Here is a 14335-nt window from a genome sequence, read left to right as displayed (position 1 = left end):
GGCTCGATCCCAGGACCTTGGGACATGACCTGGGCCAAAGGCAGAGGCTTTAACTGCTGAGCCACCCAGGTGCCCCTCTATTTGCATTTTTTAAATTTTATTTCTTATTAGAACAAAGGAGAAGCTTAAACTCACAACCCTGAGGTTAAGACCTTAGATGAGATCAAGAGTCAGATGCTTTACCAACTGAACCACCCAGGCACCCCCTATTTGCATTTTAATACACTGAAACAGTGAGAAACGGCTTAATACTTCATTTGGTCCCTTTGTTGTAACTTAAGTCCTTGACTATCCTATAATCATAATTTTATTTATTTATTTATTTATTTATTTATTTATTTATTTATTTTTAAAGATTTTATTTATTTATTTGACAGAGAGAGATCACAAAGTAGATGGAGAGGCAGGTAGAGAGAGAGAGAGAGGGAAGCAGGCTCCCTGCTGAGCAGAGAGCCCGATGCGGGACTCGATCCCAGGACCCTGAGATCATGACCTGAGCCGAAGGCAGCGGCTTAACCCACTGAGCCACCCAGGCGCCCTCATAATTTTATTTAAATGCATTCTGGAATTGGAGAAAATATTAAGTGTTGGTAATGAGGCTTTAAATTTTTTTTTTCTTTGGACTGCATTGTTTCCTATATTTTGTTTTATTTACTGACAGAAACATTGGTTGTAGAGGTATTATCTGGCAAATTAGGGCTGACAGATTAGCAGAAGTTAGCCTGATTTTTGTTTTTAAATGTTAAGATCCTTGTAATTTGTGTTACTTTGGAGAATACTCTTTTTCTTTCCTATTCTCAGTTCCTCGATCGTTGGGCATGAACGCATCAGTGACAATTGAGGGAACGTCTGCTATGTATAAACTCCCAATTGCACCATTAATTATGGGGTCACATCCAGTTGACAACAAGTGGTAAGTTAAGTATAATCCTAGCAAAGTTCATTTTTCAACTTCAAGCCCAGTATGAAACAAGTATTACTTTTTTTTTTAATTAATTAATTTATTTATTTGACAGACAGAGATCACAAGTAGACAGAGAGGCAGGCAGGGAGAGAGGAGGAAGCAGGCTCCCTTCTGAGCAGAGAGCCTGATGCGGGGCTTGATCTCAGGACCCTGAGATCATGACCTGAGCAGAAGGCAGAGGCTTAATCCACTGAGCCCCCCAGGCGCCCCTGAAACAAGTATTACTTTGACTTGCCTCTTTCCTCACTTGACTTTCTAGAGATTGATTTTTTATTTTATCCATTTAATTTCTCTTTTCATCATCTATTTGAATGTTCCTCTGTGAAGTCTGTTTATAGAACACATTGTCTATCCTGAGAGAGAAAGAGAAGAATTGTACTACTTGTAATTCCAGGGGTTTAATGACTGCTTTTTTTCCTTATGTTGATCATGGAGCGTCTGTTGATTGGAATACTAACTAGAGACTCAAGATAGATGCTTGATTAAATACTTTAGGGTTAATAAATAAGATGTTTTGCAACTGGGGGAAGAAAGTTAAAAGAGTGAGTTTTTTTTATGATTTATTTATCATTTATTTATTTGAGAGCACGTGTGTGCATGTGTGCACACTAGCAGGGGGGAGGAGCAGAGGGAGGACAAGTAGACTCCGCACTGAGCACAGAGTCCGATGCTGGGCTCATTTTGGAGCTTGATCCCATGGCCCTGAGGTCATGGTTTGAGCTGAAATCAAGAGTCAGGGAGAGGGGCACCTGGGTGGCTCAGTGAGTTAAGCCTCTGCCTTCGGCTCAGGTCATGATCTCAGGGTCCTGGGATCGAGCCCCACATTGGGCTCTCTACTTAGCAGGGAGCCTTGCTTCCCCCTCTGTCTCTCTGCCTGCCTCTCTTCCTACCTGTGATCCCTCTCTCTCTGTCAAATAAATAAATAAAATCTTGAAAAAAAAAAGTCAGATGGATGCTTAACTGATTGAGCCATTCAAGTGCCCCAAAAGTGAACTTTTTTAAACCTTTTTTTAGAATTTATTTAAGTAATCTCTACACCCAGTGTGGGGCTCATACTCATGACCTCAAGACCAAGAGTCCCATGCTCTAGCGACTGAGCCAGTCAGGTACCCCAAAAGAGCGAACCTTTGATAGGCTTTTGTTAAATGATATGGGCATGTTTAAGAATGGGTGTTTAGATTTTTCATTTTTATATGAAGTCAAAAATCCAACCAACCCCCTCCTTTTTTTTTTAAGGACCCCCTCCTTCTCCTCTATCACCAGTGCCAACAGTGTTGATCTTCCTGCCTGTTTCTTCTTGAAATTTCCCCAGCCAATCCCAGTATCTAGAGCATTTGTTCAGAAGCTTCAGAACTGCACAGGTGAGTTTTAAGCATCAAGAACTAATTCTTGTTAAAAATTGGAAAAACAAACTTCAAATTCAGATGATCTTAGACTTTCAGTCTTGGCCTCAAAGAAGTACTGATGGGTATAAATGTCATGGTGCTTTGTACTAGTAAATGCTCAGTAAGTACTTTTTTAATAAATGGATGAATGAAATAGAAGTGATGAAAGGAAAACTGAGCTGTCAACATTTTGATGTTATTGTGATCCTTAGGTTGATCCTTATTTTTCCAGGAATTCCATTGTTTGAAACTCAACCAACTTATGTACCCCTCTATGAACTAATCACTCAATTTGAGCTGTCAAAGGACCCGGACCCCATACCTTTGAATCACAACATGCGATTTTATGCTGTAAGTAAGGCTCCATAGATTGTTGTAGGTTATATTTGAACCTATGATCAGAATCTTCCTTTATAGGATTACTGAGGTCAGAAACGTTCCTTTGGACTACTGGATCATATCCTAGTTCCTCATTCAGGCAGGAAATTACAGAAATTTCTGAAACATACTGAAGAAAAAGAACATGAGCTTCCAAGTCAGGAAGTAGCAATGTACATTCCATGGCCAACATTTCAGATGAAATTCTCTTAATAGTATCCTGAACTTTTATAAGTTTGTAAGTAGCTGTTGAGAATTCTTAATGTGTAATTCTTTTAAGTGTCATGAGCTTTAATCTGAAAACATTTTTCAAGTACATACAGAGAAGAAAGTGCTAGAATGAATAAAATAAGGAGGATTCCAAAACCTCATCTGGACTTGAATTTATTTGAATGTTTGAGGAAAGTCTAAAGTAGTAGTTCCCCAATTCTGATTGTGTTACAAATATATTATACAAGGTATTTTATTAAAAATAGGGATTTTGCACTTATAGTTTAGGGGCTCTTTTATATAGATTTTTATATAGTTTATAATTTTGTTGGGTTAGGAAACCACTAATAGAACATTTATAGAAAAGGGGTCTTTTCGGCCAAGTGAGTAATCGGCCTTTATAACATTAGCTGACCAAAGAATTCACTGGGGATTTTTATTATTCACTGAGAAACTGCTGGTGATTTTTGAGGAGTAGCGGTTTTTCCCAGGATATTTTGTGGTTGGAGCACGATGGGTGAGTAAATAGTGCTCATTTCCTTTGTTCTTTTTGCCCAGGCTCTTCCAGGTCAGCAGCACTGCTATTTCCTCAACAAGGATGCTCCTCTTCCAGATGGCAGAAGTCTACAGGGAACCCTAGTTAGCAAAATCACCTTTCAGCACCCTGGCCGAGTTCCTCTTATCCTAAATCTGATCAGACATCAAGTGGCCTATAACACCCTAATAGGAAGTTGTGTCAAAAGAACTATTCTGAAAGAAGGTATTGCCTTTCCTTTTGATATACCTACTGGCAAACGGAAACTGTTTGTTCTCATGGTTCTCTAATTTGGTGGCTTATCATATCTTCTGTGGAGCTTTTATAACTGGTTTCCAATTGCAAGTGAACTGAATTAGAACCTCAGTGGGAGGAGTTGGGAATCTAGTTTAAGCTCCACATATAATTATGATGGAACTAATCCATAAATTGGCATTTGGAAACCACTGTGGTTTTTTGTTTTGTTTTGTTTTTTATAGTGGACTTAACTCTTTTTCTGCATACAGTAATATAATTAGGTACCTACAGGCCTGAATCTTACAATAGGTATAGAAGGTAGAACTTGGGATGCTATGGGAAGAGATGATTTCTTTCTTTTTCTTTCTCTCTTTATTAAGGAATCTTTAATTCATAACCCCAAGATCAAGAGTTGCATGCTCTGCCAGGTGGCCCAGAGACAATTTCTTGAGATTTAAATTTTAGGTGGTTATGACAGTGCTTGTCAGCTTTCAGTCCTGCCTGAGTGTTTCCTGTTCCCGTTCTTTGGGGAACTTAAGCATATAGCTTAAAAAGGGGTAAGACCCATGCCCTTTTCTTTTTCTCCTAAGATTCTGGAATGCTGATATCTTTCAAACAGTCTGCTGTTAGAATCCCTGATGAAACTTTTAGCTGCTCTTATGAACTATAGTTAATTTTTTACCTTAGTTGTAAAGCACCTCATTGAGAGAGCTGTATTAGTGTGAATGGCAGGCAAAAAAGAAACAAAGAAGGCAAATCAGAAGATCTCTTTTTTGGGAATAAGAATTGTTTTAGACGGGGATCCCTGGGTGGCTCAGTTGGTTGGACGACTGCCTTCGGCTCAGGTCATGATCCCAGAGTCCGGGGATCGAGTCCCGCATCAGGCTCCCAGCTCCATGGGGAGTCTGCTTCTCTCTCTGACCTTCTCCTTGCTCATGCTCTCTCTCACTGTCTCTCTCTCAAATAAATAAAATCTTAAAAAAAAAGAATTGTTTTAGAGGGTTGCCTGGATGGCTCAGTCAGTTAAGTGTCTGCCTTCAGCTCAGGTCATGATCTTGGAGTCCTAGGATCGAGCCCCATGTTGGGCTCCCTGTTCAGCGGGGTATCTGCATTTCTGTCTCCCTTTGCCCTTCTCTGCCGTGTTCTCTCTCTCTTGCTCAGTTTTTCAAATAAATAATAAAATCTTAAAAAAAATAAAAAAGACTGCTTTAGAAATGAGAAATATTAGAAAGAGTAATGACACTGCATGTGTGCAGGTGTGCTTATGACCTTTCTATTTCATGTATTTGAATCCTGGGAGAATTCTCCAACTAGTTTGAGGGCATCTGGAAATAGTTTTTGTAAGATAGTTATGAAGTTAGTCCTGCAAGATGTGTGCTTTCTCCCAAGAAAGTATGTGATCCTTTTCTCCGGGCTGCCAGTATATTTGGCTTAACGACCTATGATGATAGTTAGGTATTATATGTGTATTTGGCATAAAGATGTCATTTTATTTATTTACTTACTTTATAGATTTTTTTATTTTAGAGAGACCACAAGCAGGGGAAAGGGCAGAGGGAGAGGGGTAGAAAACCTTTAAGGAGACTCCCTTCAGAGCCCTGAGATCATGACCAGAGCCAAAATCAAGAGTTGGCTGCTTAACCAGCTAAGCCACCCAGGCACCCCATGGATATGATTTTAATTTTTTTAAAGATTTTATTTATTTATTTGATGGAGAGAGCACAAGCAGGGGGAACAGCAGGTAGAGGGAGAGGGAGAAGCCAGCTTGTGATCTCTCTCTCTGTCAAATGAATAAATAAAATTTTTTTTAAAAGATTTTATTTATTTATTTGACACACAGGGATCACAAGTAGGCAGAGAAGCAGGCAGAGAGAGCAGGAAAGCAGGCTCCCCGCTGAGCAGAGAGCCTGATGTTGGGCTTGATCCTAGGACCCTGGGATCATGACCTGAGCCGAAGGCAGACACTTATGACTGGGCCACCCAGGTACCCCTGGGATTTAGTTTCTAAGGAGACAGAATTTCGTTCTGTATACTTAGGGATTATTATTTACTAGTGTCTAGTCTTTTATCTGGTTGATTATTTTATGATCCTTTACTTTGCCTTTTAGATTCTCCTGGCCTCCTCCAATTTGAAGTATGTCCTCTCTCAGAGTCCCGTTTCAGCATATCTTTTCAGCACCCTGTGAATGACTCCCTGGTGTGTGGTGAGTTGTGAGGGGGTTAGCACTATTCTTAGGGCAGTGGTTTGGTCCATTTATCTTCTTTTTGAAGTCAGAAACTGAATTTCTCTCAACTCTTACATATTTTGTCTTTCAGTGGTAATGGATGTGCAGGACTCAACACATGTGAGCTGTAAACTGTACAAGGGGCTGTCAGATGCACTCATCTGCACAGATGACTTCATTGCCAAAGTTGTTCAAAGGTAGCACTGGCCCTTTTCCATCAGAGTCCCATTAATGCTGTTTTGAGTATCAGTGAATGGGAATTAGGAAGAAAGAATTTAGTCACAGCTTTGAATTCACCTTTCTCTGCTTTGAGATTCAAAAGCAATGTAAGCTTTGGTTTTTTGATTCTGAGAGTAATAGGAAATAAGGTAGGTAACTTTAGGTCCAGTGTTAAGGTTGTTTTAGGAGGAGACAGCTGAAATAAGATGTAGGGTTCCCCCCCAACTTTGCAACACTTTTTAACATATGTAGTATGTCAAATGTTGGCATGTGGGAAGATACTTAAGCCAGTCTGCTTCCCAGAAACATTAATATGTAATTTTGGATTTTTCTAGAATAGGTGCTTGTGGTCTGTTTTGTGAATAAATTTTATTGGACCATAGCCCCATGTGTTCATTTATATATTGTCTGTGCCTTTTTTTTTTTTTTTTTTTTTTTTAGAGTGAGAGAGTGTGCGGGGTGGGGAGGGGCAGAGGGAGAGAAAGAATCCCCAGAAGACTCCCTGCTGCATGGAGTCTGATTTGGGGCTTTATCTTGGGATTCTGAGATCATGACCTGATCACATCAGCTGACTGAGCCACCCATGCATCCCTATATATTGTACATGGTGCCTTTTTTTATTGTCCCCCCATGGTGTCTTTTGAACTAAGATGGCAGAATAGTTGGACAGAAACCACGTGATATTCAAAAGCCTAAAATATTACTATTTGGTCTTTTAAGATAGGTTGCTAAAATGTTCTAGAGCAGAGTGTTTTAGAAAATACATTATTAAATTTATCTGTAAGATAGAAAGTGCTTTGCTTTAAAATAATCAAGATTTTATACCAGTAATAGCATTTTTCACAGTATAGGTTTGGGATGATCTTAGCCATTAAGGTTTAGAATTTGTTGGCTCAAGGGATTATTCTAGTGGTTCATTAATTAAGAGAAATAGCATATCCTATTAATCACATGTGAAGCCCCAAAGGAAGGCATTTTCTTACTGAGTTCATTTTTTTTTTTTTAAGATTTTTATTTATTTATTTGACAGAGAGAGAGAGATCACAAGTAGGCAGAGCAGCAGGCAGAGAGAGAGGGGGAAGCAGGCCCCCTGCTGAGCAGAGAGCCCGACGCAGGGCTCAGTCCCAGGACCCTGGGATCATGACCTGAGCTGAAGGCAGAGGCTTTAGCCCACTGAGCCACCCAGGCGCCCCGTCTTACTGAGTTCATTATTATCAGTTTTCTTTTGATTCAGTATGACATCTAATTTGTACTCTTGTTTATGTTTGTGGTTTGGTTGGTTTTTGGTAGTGCTTCAAAAGAGGTTTTGAGATTGCCTACTGATACAGATTCTTTTTAGAATGAATTTGCTCAGAGCTCTGGCATTTTATTTTATTTACTTATTTTTTAAATTTATTTATTTTTTAAAAAAGAATTTATTTATCTGACAGAGACATAGTGAGAGAGGGAACACAAGCAGGGGGAGTGGGAGAGGTGGAAGCTGAGCAGGGAGCCCAGCGTGAGGCTCAATCCCAGGATCCTGGGATCATAACCTGAGCCGAAGGCAGACACTTAACTGGGCCACGCAGGCGCCCAGCTCTGGCATTTTATAGAACTATTTCTGCCTTTCAGGTTATTTGCCTTACCTGAGAATTGCATATTGCAAACCTCTGAGGGCATATCTGAATCTCAGGCAGAATTAAACCCTGCTTTCCCAATAAGAATTGTTTTCCTTTCGCAGCTAATACACTGCTAATTTTGTTTTTTCTATCTCATCTTACAGATGTATGTCCATCCCTGTGACGATGAGGGCTATTCGGAGGAAAGCTGAAACCATTCAGGCCGACACTCCAGCACTGTCACTCATTGCAGAGACAGTTGAAGACATGGTGAAAAAGAACCTGCCCCCGGCTAGCAGCCCAGGGTATGGCATGACCACAGGCAACAACCCAATGAGTGGTACCACTACACCAACCAACACCTTTCCGGGGGGTCCCATTACCACCTTGTTTAATATGAGCATGAGCATCAAAGATCGGCATGAGTCGGTGGGCCATGGGGAGGACTTCAGCAAGGTGTCTCAGAACCCAATTCTTACCAGTTTGTTGCAAATCACAGGGAACGGGGGGTCTACCATTGGCTCGAGTCCGACCCCTCCTCATCACACGCCGCCACCTGTCTCTTCGATGGCCGGCAACACCAAGAACCACCCGATGCTCATGAACCTTCTTAAAGATAACCCTGCCCAGGATTTCTCAACCCTTTATGGAAGCAGCCCTTTAGAAAGGCAGAACTCTTCTTCCGGCTCACCCCGGATGGAAATATGCCCGGGAAGCAACAAGACAAAGAAGAAGAAGTCATCAAGATTACCACCTGACAAACCCAAGCACCAGACTGAAGATGACTTTCAGAGGGAGCTATTTTCAATGGATGTTGACTCACAGAACCCTATCTTTGATGTCAACATGACAGCAGATACGCTGGATACGCCACACATCACTCCAGCACCAAGCCAGTGTAGTACTCCCCCAACAACTTACCCACAACCAGTACCTCACCCCCAGCCCAGTATTCAAAGGATGGTCCGACTATCCAGTTCAGACAGCATTGGCCCAGATGTAACTGATATCCTTTCAGACATTGCAGAAGAAGCCTCTAAGCTTCCCAGCACTAGTGACGATTGCCCACCCATTGGTACCCCTGTGCGAGATTCTTCAAGCTCTGGGCATTCTCAGAGTGCCCTCTTTGACCCTGATGTCTTTCAAACCAATAATAATGAAAATCCTTACACAGATCCAGCTGACCTAATTGCAGATGCTGCTGGAAGCCCTAGTAGTGACTCTCCTACCAATCATTTTTTTCCTGATGGAGTAGATTTTAATCCTGATTTGTTGAACAGCCAGAGCCAAGGTGGTTTTGGAGAAGAATATTTTGATGAAAGCAGCCAAAGTGGAGATAACGATGATTTCAAAGGATTTGCATCTCAGGCACTAAATACTTTGGGGGTGCCAATGCTTGGAGGTGATAATGGGGAGACAAAGTTTAAAGGCAACAGCCAAGCTGACACAGTTGATTTCAGTATTATATCAGTGGCTGGTAAGGCTTTGGGTCCTGCAGATCTTATGGAGCATCACAGTGGTAGCCAGAGTCCTTTATTGACTACTGGGGACTTAGGGAAAGAAAAGAGTCAAAAGCGAGTAAAGGAAGGGAATGGCACCAGTAATAGTAGTCTGTCAGGGCCAGGATTAGATAGCAAACCAGGGAAGCGCAGTCGGACCCCTTCTAATGATGGCAAAAGCAAAGATAAACCTCCAAAGCGGAAGAAGGCAGACACTGAAGGAAAGTCTCCTTCTCACAGTTCTTCTAACCGACCTTTCACTCCACCTACCAGTACAGGCGGATCCAAGTCTCCAGGCAGTTCAGGAAGGTCACAGACTCCCCCAGGTGTTGCCACACCACCTATTCCCAAAATCACTATTCAGATTCCTAAAGGCACCGTGATGGTGGGCAAGCCCTCCTCCCACAGTCAGTATACCAGTAGTGGTTCTGTGTCTTCCTCAGGCAGTAAAAGCCACCATAGCCATTCTTCCTCCTCCTCTTCCTCATCTTCTGCTTCCAACTCAGGCAAGATGAAAAGCAGTAAATCAGAAGGTTCATCAAGTTCCAAGTTAAGCAGCAGTGTGTATTCTAGCCAAGGGTCTTCTGGATCTAGCCAGTCCAAAAATTCATCCCAGTCTGGGGGGAAGCCAGGCTCCTCTCCCATTACCAAGCATGGACTGAGCAGTGGCTCCAGCAGCACTAAGATGAAACCTCAAGGGAAGCCATCATCACTTATGAATCCTTCTTTAAGTAAACCAAACATATCCCCTTCTCATTCAAGGCCACCTGGAGGCTCTGATAAGCTTGCCTCTCCAATGAAGCCTGTTCCTGGGACTCCCCCATCCTCTAAAGCCAAGTCCCCCATCAGTTCAGGTTCTGGTGGTTCTCATATGTCTGGAACCAGTTCAAGCACTGGCATGAAGTCATCTTCAGGGTTAGGATCCTCAGGCTCATTGTCTCAGAAAACTCCCCCATCATCTAATTCTTGTACAGCATCTTCCTCTTCCTTTTCCTCAAGTGGTTCTTCCATGTCATCCTCTCAGAACCAACATGGGAGTTCCAAGGGGAAATCTCCCAGCAGAAATAAGAAGCCGTCCTTAACAGCTGTCATAGATAAACTGAAGCATGGGGTCGTCACCAGTGGCCCTGGAGGTGAAGACCCAATGGATGGCCAGATGGGGGTGAGCACAAATTCTTCTAGCCATCCAATGTCCTCCAAACATAACATGTCAGGAGGAGAGTTCCAGAGTAAGCGTGAGAAAAGTGAAAAAGAAAAATCCAAGGTTTCCACCTCGGGGGGTTCAGTGGATTCATCTAAGAAGACCTCAGAGTCAAAAAATGTGGGGAGCACAGGTGTGGCAAAAATTATCATCAGCAAGCACGATGGGGGTTCTCCCAGTATTAAAGCCAAAGTGACTTTGCAGAAACCTGGGGAGAGTAGTGGAGAAGGGCTCAGGCCTCAGATGACCTCTTCCAAAAACTATGGCTCTCCACTCATCAGTGGTTCCACTCCAAAGCATGAGCGTGGCTCTCCTAGCCATAGTAAGTCACCAGCATATACCCCCCAGAATCTGGACAGTGAAAGTGAGTCAGGCTCCTCCATAGCAGAGAAATCTTATCAGAACAGTCCCAGCTCAGATGATGGTATCCGACCTCTTCCAGAATACAGCACAGAAAAGCATAAGAAGCACAAAAAAGAAAAGAAGAAAGTAAAAGACAAAGATCGGGACCGGGACCGGGACAAAGACCGGGACAAGAAAAAATCTCATAGCATCAAGCCAGAGAGTTGGTCTAAATCACCCATCTCTTCAGACCAGTCCTTGTCTATGACAAGCAACACAATTTTATCTACAGACAGGCCCTCAAGGCTCAGCCCTGACTTTATGATTGGGGAAGAAGATGATGATCTTATGGATGTGGCCCTGATTGGCAATTAGGAACCTTATTTTTTAAGACAAAAATGGCCAGAGAAAAACTAATTAATAAGTTTATAGGCAAACCACCATAAGGGGTGAGTCAGGTGTGATTTTGTGTTCAAGAATCTTAAATGGCATGGCTTTGACACCGAGCTGGGTAAATTTAGAAAGGCATAGCCAGACCCTACTAAAGAGACCATAGGGTTTGATTTTGGTTACCAAGAATCACTTTTTCCTTTGCCAGAGAAAAAAGAAGAAAAAAAAAAAAAGTTAAAGTACTTGCTTATGAATGGGAGGGGGTGGGTGGGGCATAGGGAGAGGGAAGGGTGGGAAACAGTTTTGTGGGAAATATTCATATATATATTTTTCTCCCTTTTTCCATTTTTAGGCCATGTTTTAACTCATTTTAGTGCATGTATTTGAAGGGCTGGGCAGCAAATGAAAAAGCAATACATTCCTTGATGCATTTGCATGAAGGTTGTTCACTTTGTTTGGATAGTTGTCCATTTGAGGCATGGGCAAATGAAGGACTTTGGTCATTTTGGACACTTAAGTAATGTTTGGTGTCTGTTTCTTAGGAGTGATTGGGGGAGGGAAGATAATTTTAGCTATTTATTTGTAATATTTTAACCCTTTATCTGTTTGTCTTTATACAGTGTTTCTAATTCTATAAGGTTCAGGGTTCAAAGTAATGGGAGGTGGAAGAGCAAGGCTTATTTGGTGGTAGGGAGCCTGTAGCTTGTGCTGGTACTGTAGCATTAAGCCCAAACAGATTAGTCAGAGTCCACCTTTGGAGTTAAATAGAAAAACCAAAATGGTATTTTTGTTTTAGGAGGTTTATCGTAGGGTTCAGACATCATAGGAATATTAGGAGTTACCTCTCTGTGGAGGTACTGATTTATATTCTCTTTTGTCCTTTAATAAAGGCTGGGCTGGCTTTTTGGGAAGTAAACATGTTTTCAGATGCAGTAAGGTTTAATGTACAGCCTCCCTGACCCAGTGGCATGAAAACCATTACAGAATTAATAGTTCTCCTATTTCCACAATGTGCCAAAAGTCCACATCCCAGCATTTTGTTTGTAGGAGAACTGATGCCATTCCTGAGAGCTGGGCTCCTTATTTCTCTGCATCACATGGAGGAGGAGTCCAGACTTCAGTCACTCCACTGTATGCTCCCTTAAATAAAACAGTAAAAAATTTGCAGCCATAGTTCACTTAAAACAATTTCAAGCTCACTTGAAGTATTGGGGGCCTGGAATGCTAGGTGGGCATGAAGATACACCCTTGCTACTATGTAGCAACTCAATTGGACCTTTTTGGAGGAACAGGTCTGAGTCTGGATTCTGGGGGACATCAATAAGAAGCCCTTCTCATAAATAAAGAAATCCAGGAGACCATTTGAGTGCAACACAAGTTCTCAGTATTTGGAGGGTCCTCTCAAAATTCTGCGGCCTTACTTTGATTTTGACACCTGCACTGTGCCATTCCTGATGATTCCATTCAGGATCTGTATCAGCAGGACGGGGCACAGTCCCCAGCACAACTCTTCTGGATTAAAAAAAAAAAAAAAAAAAAAAAAAAAAAGCCAGGTGATTCATTTGTGTGTGTGTGTGATAAATGGAGTGACTTCATCAGATATTGAAGAAGATTTCTATATTCAGCTCTTTCTGCAGGTTGGAGTTAGCATAGAGTTGGAAAATCAGCTTTGGCGTTCTTTCCTGACTGTCTCTGATTTCCTCTAGTGTTCTCCCTTTTCTGGTCATCAGCTCTCAACAACTCTGCCACTTTTGTGTCCCAAGGTAATAAGAAGTAGGAAACGAAACATTGCAAAGTGGAGCAAGAAAAGTTATCGGTTACCGTATCAGAGTCAAATGTCTTGGGTGACACTAAGGAGGACATGGGCAAGGTGATACCAGAGTGCTTTATCTTGTGATGCTGATACAGTAGCAGCCTTTCAAACATATAACCAGGTTGGATTTCTCACAAGTTTCTCACCTAGTTTTGAATCCTATCCCATTGGTTTCTGCAGAGGAAAAAAAAAATGTTAACGTGGTTTTTAAGTTTGTTCTGGGTGGGGAAGATCTTATGGGGAATGTACTACATATCAGGGGCTCAGCTTCCCCAAGCAGAGCCAACAGATACCAAAATGAGTAAACTGGGAAGCTTTTTCTCTCTTTCTGTCTTCATCCCAGATCAAAGAATCCCGAGTTAGGATCTGGATGAAGGATAAGCCCCTGAATTGTCGATGGGCACACCCCACACACTGACCCAGCATCTGAACTTGCTTAACAGGGAGCCGGGGCTAACCTGCTTCACCCTGCCTGAGAACCAGGGAGCACTGCATTTCTCCACAGGGTGGAGGAGAAGAGGCAGAATAAACCAAGCCTGGGACACCTCCCTCCTGTCTAGGTGTCCTCACTCTCCTGTTTCAAAAGACTGCAAGGACATGAAGTCAACTTCTACCTGTCTGCTGCTGCTGGTGTCTAATGTATTCTTAGTTTGACCTGATTCCTCTTCTGTCTTTTGGCTTCATGTTAGGGGTTCTTGGTCAAAACCTGCTCTGATGTACATGAAGATTTCAGGTTCAAGATCCATGTGTTTTAAAACGTATTTTATAAACGGGAGAATTGAAGCAGGATATAATTGCCAAAACTGGCCTTGAGGTTAGTGACTCTTGGAAAGATTTTTCCTTAAGGCCTAGGTGTGAAAATTTAGTGCAGCAATATCATGAATTCTCAGAAGCAACCCTTTCAAGGGAGGCAGTGAGTCATACAGTATCCAGTCAAGTCACTTAAAGCAGAGGACAGTATAGGGAACTTTCACAATCCCTGGGCAATCTCATTTTCTTTCTTTTTTTTTCCCCTCCCCTTTTCAACTCCTCTACCCCCTTATTTCTACCCTTGAGTTAGTTTTTTGAGGGGTAGGAAGTACGTAACATCTCAGAAGCTAGGTTGGGAAACGTGCTTAGCTGTAAAAGCTGGGCTTTATAATTTTGTGTTTTAGAAATGTACATCAGGAGCAGTTGGGGAGGGTCTTTTCTAAAAAAAAAAAAATCTTTCAAATTTGATTTTCTGTGTGTATGGCCGTTCTGTAAATACTTTGGGGTTTTTCATTTTTTTGAAAGTAGACAAAATCTGGGATTTTTCCCCCCAAAACATTACAAAAGAACCTGTTTATTTACATGCAAA

General features: G+C 41.9%; 1 protein-coding gene across 2 annotated transcripts in view; it reads left to right on the top strand.

Annotated features, from left to right (window-relative positions):
- Window positions 1–11401, top strand: part of MED1 (mediator complex subunit 1) — a 28522-nt gene extending 17121 nt beyond the window's left edge. For both annotated transcript variants that reach the window (XM_032320347.1, XM_032320348.1), the window contains 7 exons: window positions 802–913; window positions 2201–2325; window positions 2582–2700; window positions 3496–3697; window positions 5818–5913; window positions 6026–6131; window positions 7916–11401. In XM_032320347.1, the coding sequence (XP_032176238.1) occupies window positions 802–913; window positions 2201–2325; window positions 2582–2700; window positions 3496–3697; window positions 5818–5913; window positions 6026–6131; window positions 7916–11168 (4013 nt within the window). In that variant the 3' untranslated portion in view covers window positions 11169–11401. The remainder of the gene's footprint in view (window positions 1–801; window positions 914–2200; window positions 2326–2581; window positions 2701–3495; window positions 3698–5817; window positions 5914–6025; window positions 6132–7915) is intronic.
- Window positions 11402–14335: the final 2934 nt, after the last annotated feature.

Source organism: Mustela erminea, chromosome 18 (genome assembly GCF_009829155.1).
Source record: "Mustela erminea isolate mMusErm1 chromosome 18, mMusErm1.Pri, whole genome shotgun sequence".
Taxonomy (NCBI): Eukaryota; Metazoa; Chordata; class Mammalia; order Carnivora; family Mustelidae; genus Mustela; species Mustela erminea.
This window is presented reverse-complemented; position numbering and strand designations above follow the sequence as displayed.